General features: G+C 42.1%; 1 protein-coding gene across 1 annotated transcript in view; it reads right to left on the bottom strand.

Moving 5' to 3' along the window:
• Nucleotides 1-415: 415 nt before the first annotated feature.
• egfra (epidermal growth factor receptor a (erythroblastic leukemia viral (v-erb-b) oncogene homolog, avian)) overlaps nucleotides 416-9,519 on the bottom strand; it is a 64,692-nt gene continuing 55,588 nt past the window's right edge. The window contains exons 19-27 of the mRNA XM_010886614.3: nucleotides 9,256-9,354; nucleotides 8,061-8,246; nucleotides 7,005-7,160; nucleotides 6,129-6,204; nucleotides 4,838-5,082; nucleotides 4,550-4,717; nucleotides 3,206-3,259; nucleotides 2,940-3,033; nucleotides 416-2,585 (exon numbers count right to left, since the gene is read on the bottom strand). Of these exons, the coding sequence (XP_010884916.2) occupies nucleotides 2,140-2,585; nucleotides 2,940-3,033; nucleotides 3,206-3,259; nucleotides 4,550-4,717; nucleotides 4,838-5,082; nucleotides 6,129-6,204; nucleotides 7,005-7,160; nucleotides 8,061-8,246; nucleotides 9,256-9,354 (1,524 nt within the window). The 3' untranslated portion in view covers nucleotides 416-2,139. The remainder of the gene's footprint in view (nucleotides 2,586-2,939; nucleotides 3,034-3,205; nucleotides 3,260-4,549; nucleotides 4,718-4,837; nucleotides 5,083-6,128; nucleotides 6,205-7,004; nucleotides 7,161-8,060; nucleotides 8,247-9,255; nucleotides 9,355-9,519) is intronic.

Raw genomic sequence — 9,519 nt, forward strand, 5'->3', positions numbered from 1 at the left:
GGAGTTGGGTCCTTGGTTCATGAAGCGGTTTGGTGAAACAATTACATTTTGTTGACTGAGGGGAGTGGAAGGACGTGGCCATCTATTGTTAGGGCTGGTGCTGCAGGAGTTGGTCTTCTGAGGGTGCCTATCAGCATTGCTTCTGTCTTGCTGATGTTAAGTTGGAACAAGGTTGTTTTGCATTCAGCCGTTTTCAGTTGGACAAGATTGACAGGGCAGATGTTGAGTAACGCTTGGTTTTAATATACACCTGTGTGTAATCTGTGTGGCAGTGGATACTGCTTTGTGAAGATCTGGCCATGTGGGATTATGACGGGGATTAAGAAAATGGGTCCTTATGGTTTACTCTGATCTTGCCTAACCTAGGGTAATATACTGCTGCTTGTCAATTTCAGTAAAAAAACATGAAAAATAGTTCAATATAAAAACATTTTATTAACTTCGGATGAAATAATTACAGTTCATAAGTGCATATTTATATAAAGTGGCAAGACCATTTAGATGGAGGAATGTTGCTAGCCTAATTTATACAGTATTTGCCTGACTACTCCAACTGGAATCTTCCAATGGACTATTGTAAAGGCTCTTGGCATGGTGTAGAGTAGGGTTTGGCAAAAAGTTAGGGTAGCCATGCAAAATGTATAGGACACCATATTGAATATACCATACCCAAAATCATCTCACATTTATGTATACCTCAAACAACAGTCTCTACTGACATGTAAGCTATTTAAATGTATATTTCATTTTTTAGCATGTTGGACCAAATTTTCTGCATACTGCTTGTGTTGTAGCCTCATCAAGAGTGTAGTTTTGGTTCCATTTCAGTGATTTATTTAGCTGAATAGTTGCATGCACAAGCCATTTACTGCAATGGTTGGACAGCGAAATAATTGTTTTGCAAGGTCTCCACAACACAACAGTCTCATATCATTGAGGTCTATAAAGGCATGTCAATGCAAAAACACTAAATGTTTCATAAATGTGGGGATGGTTTAGAATTGAATATGTCTGGGGTGAGTCCGAACACTGCAGTACATGGCACACAACTAGAGAACCAAATAAATCTCTGAACTGTAACTTAAATCAAAACAACTGTTTGATGCTTCAACACTAATAATAATAAGTGGAATATGAGGTCTAACAAGTTAATAAAAAAGAAATATTCCATTGATATCTTCCTTTAAAATTAGGAAAGAGATTCACTTTGAAAGTTTGAGATCTTGCAAGTGTACAAGACTTTAAAGCTGTTAGAAAATGTAGTGTCCGAACTTAAAACCCTAGTGTAAAACACAGACGTTTCCTAACATTGATGCAGTTTGACTGGGGCACCATCAGGCATCAGTGTCTCTACCATCTGGCCATATGAGAAAAGCTACCCACTGCAGAGCCTTCAACAGAACAGTAAATAGAAATATTTGCCATTATGTCATCATCAACCCTCCTTTCAAGAGTGCCGTCAGGTTTACGAAGATCCTCCATCAGAGGACCCCGTGGACCAGCCACCATCAGGCTCCAAGGAAGGGCTCCTTCTTCCGCATTCTGAAACCAACGTTCAGCACCTGACTCCAGCGGGCCTCAATCTGCAGCTGCCACACAGAATAGCTTGGACATCAAACTGTTGTTTTGAACAGTTTTCCAGCCATTTAGCTTAGAAGCTAAATACCTAATACGATTATATGTAGTCAGTATGTATCAGTGACCTTATTACACGTACCGTTACAGTGTGGGCAGGAATGGGGGAGCTGCCACATACTGGTGCCTTTACAGCTCTTTCACAGAAACATCTGAGAGCAATGACTGAGTAATACGCTATTTCGTCTAGAAATAGTGTTTCTCAATCTACACATTCAGATTGTTAACTTTGTATGGTGCAACATGACACTTACATGTGTAATGTGAGCGTTTCAGGAATAAGGAGAGTTTTGAAGTACTGTATAATACTACAACAGGCGAACAAGCTCCCTTGGCTCTACTATGCTGGGATAAACACAATGCAAAGCAGTCCGTGGTACCGCTACCCCTGCTTAACAAAGACCTTATTTATGTATTCCTTCTCTCAGTAGGATAGAGAGCCTTATTCTCTGATGTCTCTTTTTCACTCCGCAGTTGGAGTAGTGAGCCTCAGTTTGGTGAGCCTCAGTTTGGGCCCAGGTACTCTGCGTTCTCCGCGGCTGGGATGTGTCCGTTGGCACGGGACTTGACGGAGGGGGTGAAGTCCTGCTGGTAGTCTGGGTTATCTATACTGTTCTGGGGCTGGTACTTCTGGAGGCAGTGGAGTCCGCTGTCGGAGAGGGGGGAACGGCCACTGGAGGGAAGATCACTGGACATTGGGGAAAGGTCACTGGCAGTGGGAGTGAGGCCATTTGAGGTGATTTGGGAGATGCCGTTGGAGATGGCGGGGGACAGGATGGAGGGCTGGAGAGCGTTCAGGTACTCCGGCCCACCTGCCTCATTCTTATAGCAGTTCAGGTACTCTGTTTCCGTGTCGTCTGAAGATATGGTCGGAAGAAGGGCGCGAGGGGGACCGGGGTGCTGGTATATGGGGTTCATCATGTCTGACACGCCGTTCTGGTTCATATAGTCTGTGGGAACAAAATGACAGGAGTTCTGAAGGCAGAAAAACAACGCAGTCTGGGTTGGTTTAGCAGTCTAAGCCACTGCCTAAGTCACAATCTTGAATAAAATATAAAAATAGCTGAAAATATACATTTCTAGAAATACATACAGCTAAATCAGTATACTAAGTGGAGACCTTCATTACATGTTAAGTTCCATTTATTTTAAACAATGACAAAACCTCTCTATGAAGCATGAACTACAGCCATTGACCAGCAGAGGTCCTACCACCTCTTAAAATAAAACTAAGGATCACTACTGTACATCTCCTAAGTGAACCATATCTTGGGTGGTTTCGGGAGGTCAAAGACCATACTTGCCTGGGGCAGGCTGGAAGGCTTGGTTTAAGAACCTGTCTGTGGGATCAGCAATGTACCGCAGAACCATGCTTCCATCTCTGAACTGGAACCCATTCTACGTCAAATAGAATAATTGTAAGCTCACAGTTACATCTTAAATGCAAAGTATCAGACAATTTCAAAATAAGAGTGGTGATGTCATTTTTGGAAAGACCTTGTCAGTGCTAGAAGGTTTTCAAAACACCTTGATGTGCATTTGGCATGTTAAAATGATTTTATTTTCTTACCCCATTTCTGCTGTGGCACAATCCAATGCTTCCGTTCAATGTGCTGTTCTGGCTCTGAATCACAGAAAAGAAAAAGCACAAGGAGGACAAAACCTCTTAATTTCAAAAATGAGTATGTAGAAGATCGGTAAATGAATCACATTTCTAAAAATTGTGACAAACAGCTCAGCCAAATGTAATTATTTTCATCAGGCTGAATAATAGGCAATCGAGAAAAGTTAAACAGTGGACCATCTGTCAAAGACCCCAGTCAAAGCCCATAAAAGGCTATGTAGTGGACCAAACGCCTCTATTATATAAGCAGGTTCCTCTGCTTGTATTCTGCCAGAAAAATATTTAACAAGTGCTGCCTGCCTGCAAAGGTAATCAAAGTTTAAAGCTTATGGAGTAACCAGCCGGCTTTCAGAGACAGGCACACAGCCCAGATATAAGGCCAACACTAGATCTCTTTGCAGATGAGCCTTACGACAGAGAAAGAAATATAAGGGGAAGAGAGAAATGATTTATATCTGAAATGCCGTTATTCAAAACACCCATGGGAGGCAGCAGGGGTGGGATAGGTAGTAGGCAGGAAATAGTTTGGGGTGAAATAGAGTCCCCCTGATGAGTCCCCCTGATGAGTCCCCCTGATGACAATTTAACAGGAATAGGAAGTGGCCAATTAAGGCGCGTCTGGTTCGAGCCAGGTATGACAGGGTATAAACAGCCATGTGAATTCAATTGACCAATTTTCCACTACAGCCTACATAAAACATGATTGAATTTTACTATGATGGCAGAGGGAGCTTACTGAGAAATTGAACTGGGAGTAGTACTATCAACATGACCTGGTTTCGTCTTGGTAAATACAGGATGGATAAATAAATGCGGAGAATGTTCTAGCCTTTGCTGAAACAATTTATTGCAAGGTTGCGTGGTTTTCATTTGAAAAATGTGGTAGGATTCCATCCCTCTAAGTGTAATAGGGAATACAAAATTGCCTCTACTAGTCTGAACTGTCCAACAAATGACAATGTCCAGCCTTCCAAAATGTCAACTCAATGGAGGTAGAGAACAAGGTTCTGCAAACCCCTTGTATTTCTAACATAGAAGAGCGGTGTTATTTAAATAGACAAAAAACACTGTTTTGGGTCTGAAATGACTGTAGAGGAAGGGAGCCAGAGACTGGTGGAAACCTTTCCTTTGGGCTGGTTTCCCGGACAAATATAAAGCCTACTCCAGTACCAATTCCAGTCGAACACACCTTTTATCTCAGAAGTAGACTTTGTTACGAGATATAGCGTGTCTGTTATGACTGCCTCCGAGCAGTAGACTATGGCTAGCCCGGTAGATGTGCAGTAGTACCATAGAGTGTAGGAGCTGGGTATGGGAGGTACTGGGGCTGGAGAAGAAGCCCCGCTGAGGTACCATGTACTCGTCCGCGTCAACAGCATCATCCATGTCCTCTCCACTGATGAGGCTCCGGTAGAACCGAGTGTCTGTGGGCGTGGGGAGGTGCATCCGGTCATCATCCTGGAGAAGACAGACATGCGCGGACCGACCGTCAGCAACCCAACACCAGCCGCCATGACTGTGTTGAGCGCGTGGTCGTTTTTCGCAGTCATTGACAACAGCAAGGCGAAACGCTCTCACCTGGATGACCAGATAACGCGGGGGATCCCGTGCCATTTTGGAGAACTCCGCTATCAGTTCCCTGAAACGGGGCCTGCTGTCGGCGTCGATCATCCAGCACTTGACCATGATCATGTAGACGTCTATGGTGCAGATGGGAGGCTGGGGAAGCCGCTCCCCTTTCTCTAGCACCCCCGCTATCTCTCGGGCTGGAATGCCGTCGTAAGGCTTGGTCCCGAATGTCATCAGCTCCCACACCGTCACACCTGAATGGGGACACAACTAATGTCAATCTGACAGGAAAAAAGTGCATTACTGTCCAACTTAATGATAACGCCACAGGTGCCCTATTATTTAAGCGGAATCACTGGGGAAGACAACTTTGTCTCCTTTACAAAAAGCAGACAAGCCGTTACTGACATGACTGGGCCTAGTTACTTTTCTAAAACACTGTAGAGGCAATGTCATTAAATTAGATGTGTTGTTAAAAGTGTGTTGGCAGGTTCTGTTGGTGTTGGATCGGTTTGAAAAGCAATTTAGGGGAAAGGAGAGGACGGAAAGTGGGGAGAACCTGCCAGGGCCTGCTGATGTCTTTGCCTTGCAGAGCGAAAGACATGATCCAACCTCCGAGGAAGTCATCTGGAGAGGGGCCCACGGAGTGCGTGTCAAAACCAGGGGTAGTGTGTGTTAGGTCCGACTGGTTTGAGGCTAAGGTTATAACATTCTAAGAAACTGGACCTCCAGGACATGCTGGTGTGATGTAAGAACAACAATACTAGGCTGTTTCCCTGATGTTAGAAAAACAAAGTTCAATCTGGAATTAATTCTAACATGATCCAGAAAATATATTTCTGTTTCTGGAGTTTCACAAGTACTGTGGTTTGAACTCTGTAAGCATCCACTATATTATCCCCATTTCCCAGTTTTGGCATATCCAATTCCATCCATGGCACTGTTTCACTCACCTTTGCACATGCTCAGTGAAGAGAACCCAACACCTGCATGCTAAAAATCAGAGGAAGTAATGGAGGCGTGTCAGCATGCCTTTTTTGGCATGGTATCCAAGTATTTAACACTTTCTTGCGAGGCCCGCTGTCTTCCCCTGGTGGCCTTCAGTATGGCACATGGCAACACCCCTACACTGTCTTACAAATTGCATTATTTTGTCTTGTAGGGTTTTTATTTTTTGCCATGGTTCAGCAATGACATGCCTTTCTGTACTTCCCCTATTCATATAGATTTTATATGTATGCTATCTTTAAGGGATGTGTGCATTGACCCTAGGAAATATGGGTATGTTTTCCTGACTTACCATAGCTCCAAACATCACTTTGATGTGTGTATGTTCGGTGGAGGATGGACTCCAGTGCCATCCATTTGATCGGTACCTGCAAAGAGAAGGCTCTTATGACTTAGTGTTTACAAATTCCTAACCTGAGCTATTTCCTTCAATGAGTTGTTGAGGGCGCCCCCCCCCAGTTATTCGCCCCCCGGTTACTTCATTTATGGATTACGTTAGAACATAATTTCTTAAAGCAAACAGAGTGAAGCAATGGACTCATAACTTCTCACAGACCTAATATGTGGGGGAAAAGGCATGACTACTGCCCAATTTGGAAAACTGTGTTTTTCTAGCATTCTTTTCAGTTCTTCAGCTAGTGGACAGGATGACCTGTTGCGGATGAGAACAAACATAATGCTCTCTAAAACTAGCCAAAGAAATACAGCTAGACGAAGGCTAAGTATGCTGGTTTTCATAAACATAATCTTGATGGAATCAGCACATTTTACTAAAGCTAATTCACAGTCTTATTCTGTGGCACTTTTGAGCTGACACTTCAGAGACATGATGATACTGAAGAAAACAAGAACTGAGGAGTTTGTGGTATCTGGACAGAGCAATCTATGAAAGGCCACATAGAAATTGATCATCCAAAATAAGCTCAAACTACTAATTTAGTCTACACAGTTGATAGTGTATGGCATCTGTTACAAGAATACAGTTGGTAGATTTGGAAATAATAATATAACATAAATCACTATTATACCAATAAATTAAATGGGACCCTAATACTATCTTTACTTTGCTCAATTTGTCTTCAACATGGTTTTATATTACTTCACAGTAGTTCAATTACATTTAAATCCAACTATATTTTCTTTACAGTAATGAGGAGATTAAGCAGACCTTTCCTCCATCTGCCTGGTACTCTTTCTCATCAGCGTTGAGAAGTTTGGCCAGGCCAAAGTCAGTGATCTTAACGTGCTGCGGAGTCTTCACCAGTACGTTCCTCGCTGCAAGGTCACGATGTACCAGATGACGTTCCTCCAGGTAATTCATTCCCTAGGGTCAATCACAAGTCAAACGTGAAATGAAGAGGTAGGCATCAGACTATAAAGGACAGGTTTCCAAACAACATGTTCATTTAATGAATAGGCTTTCTCTGCCCTCGTAGCTCATAGTGAAGTACATGTATTTTAACTGGGGCAACAAGTATTAAAGTCGCATTCAATGACGTTAGATTGACAAACGTCACATAAATTAGGCCTGCCATAAAATAACCCCCAGAAAAGAAAGATGAGGCTTTCAGTTCTCTATTCCTACTTCATTTATTTTTGAACTCTCAATGTGAACTGTACTGTTTTAAACTGCACTGAGTTTTTAGCAGTCACTCAGATAAGGGAGAATTGGGTTGAATGTCACAAACTCTATATTACTTTAAACATTCAGATGATACATATGAAGTGTGCAGTTGAGCAGGGGTAGTTTAAACCAAGGTATGTGTTTGGGGAAATATGATGACATTAAGGGAGAAAAGATCTAATTACCCTAACGTACATGTTTTTGCGAAATGTTTGTGACTGAAATCAGTCAGATACTAATTCAATAAAAAAGATCAAGGCTGGGATCTAGCTAATGATTTTTCTCAACACACCATAATAATATAGCATAACAATTCTATCCCAAAATACAACTGTGATGTATATTTGGGTACCAGTTAGAAACCCATGCTGTAGAAGATGACTAATGACTTCAATACAGGAACTGACTATAACATTTCACGATAAAAAAGTAAGGTTAAGGAGTAAATAAGCAATGAATAACTGCCACATATCTCACCCCCTCTCATTTATTCTCATTTGGTTAGTTAGAAATCCAGGCAACATCCGAGTCTTCAAAAAGATTGCAGCATTTAATAAACAGGGCCACATCCATTGACTGTTTAAGCAAGCTCAGTATTACCTTGGCCATCTGCACACACCAGTTGAGAAGGTACTGGGAGCCGATGTTGTCCTTGTTCTCCTTGACATAGTCCAGGAGACAGCCGCAAGGCATGAGCTGAGTGACCAGCTGTACGGTGGAGGTCAGGCAGATGCCCAGTAGACGACACACATGGGGGTGTTCCACGCTGGCCATCACATAGGCCTCCTATGGTCAGTTTGGGACAGTACAACATTTACTAAGGGGCGGTACGCCACAGCTTACAGCATTTAGGGCCAGGGATGAGGATAGCGTTCTGCTGTTGACTTCATGAAACTCAGTAAAGATGTATGAACACAGTGTGACCAGAGGTAAGCACATCCTCACTGCAAAACATCCGCTCTCCATTCACTCTGAATCCTGACGTTGAATATTCACATGACCGTGTCAAGGTAAGTTCATGACTGTGTCAAGGTAAGTTCTAAATCTATTAATAGTTAGAGTGTTTGATGAAAGCTGGCGTACTACACTGGAAGTCCTTGAACTTGGAGATTTCTACTGGTTCCACTGCACTAGGAAAGCTCAAATACTGCATTGTGTTGACTAACACAATTTAAACCACGGTTTGTACTGTGTTTACTAATACTATTTAAACCCAGGTCTGTACTGTGTTTACTAATACTATTTAAACCCAGGTCTGTACTGTGTTTACTAAATTGTGGTTACTGGAACAGTTTCTAGATTCCGTTCCAGAATGCATTAACCTTGAATTATTATCCTCCTCCCACGCCCAACACTGGTCCAAACCTTCTCAATGAGTCCAATCCATTTCCTCTGCTTCCATTGAGAGGTCAACTTCTAGAAACCTGACTCCATTTCTCATTTACAAAACTAAATATTGTCATTATTTCTACTTCTCCTGCCTAAATCGAAGAGCTTGTGCGTTGAATTAGACTGTTCAAGGAAATCGGAGACCTAAATTGGCAAGAGAAATGTAATAATACAGAGTGATTGTATAGACTACTCAATGGTGTATTATGTTGATAAATTAGGTAAAAATACTAATTTGTCCAAAAAAATTCAGTTGAGAGGGCATGTACATTATAATACCATCAAGGACTGTTTAATAGCAATACTGTTTCTAATAGTACTAACATTGGAAGATGAAGATACATTAAGATAACCTTTCTAACTTCCATTACCTTACATCCTAGTGATATAGAGTGATAGAACTCACATCCAAGATCTCCTTGTTGGCTTTAGGTGACGTAGCCTCTCTTAGAACCTTAATGGCCACAGGGATCTTCACATCCTCTCCTTCAGGAACCCACAGACCCTGCACAACACACAATGTAGAGAGGTCAGATAAAAATATAAGGCCCTAAATCGAAAACAAAACTGGTGTAGATTCCTTCAATTTTTATTTGGTTCCAGTGTTATTTGGGAATGATTATTGAAGTGTGGATTCGGTTCTGATGCATGATGTGGCGTGTTAAATATT

The sequence above is a fragment of the Esox lucius genome, chromosome 3 (assembly GCF_011004845.1).
Source record: "Esox lucius isolate fEsoLuc1 chromosome 3, fEsoLuc1.pri, whole genome shotgun sequence".
Taxonomy (NCBI): domain Eukaryota; kingdom Metazoa; phylum Chordata; class Actinopteri; order Esociformes; family Esocidae; genus Esox; species Esox lucius.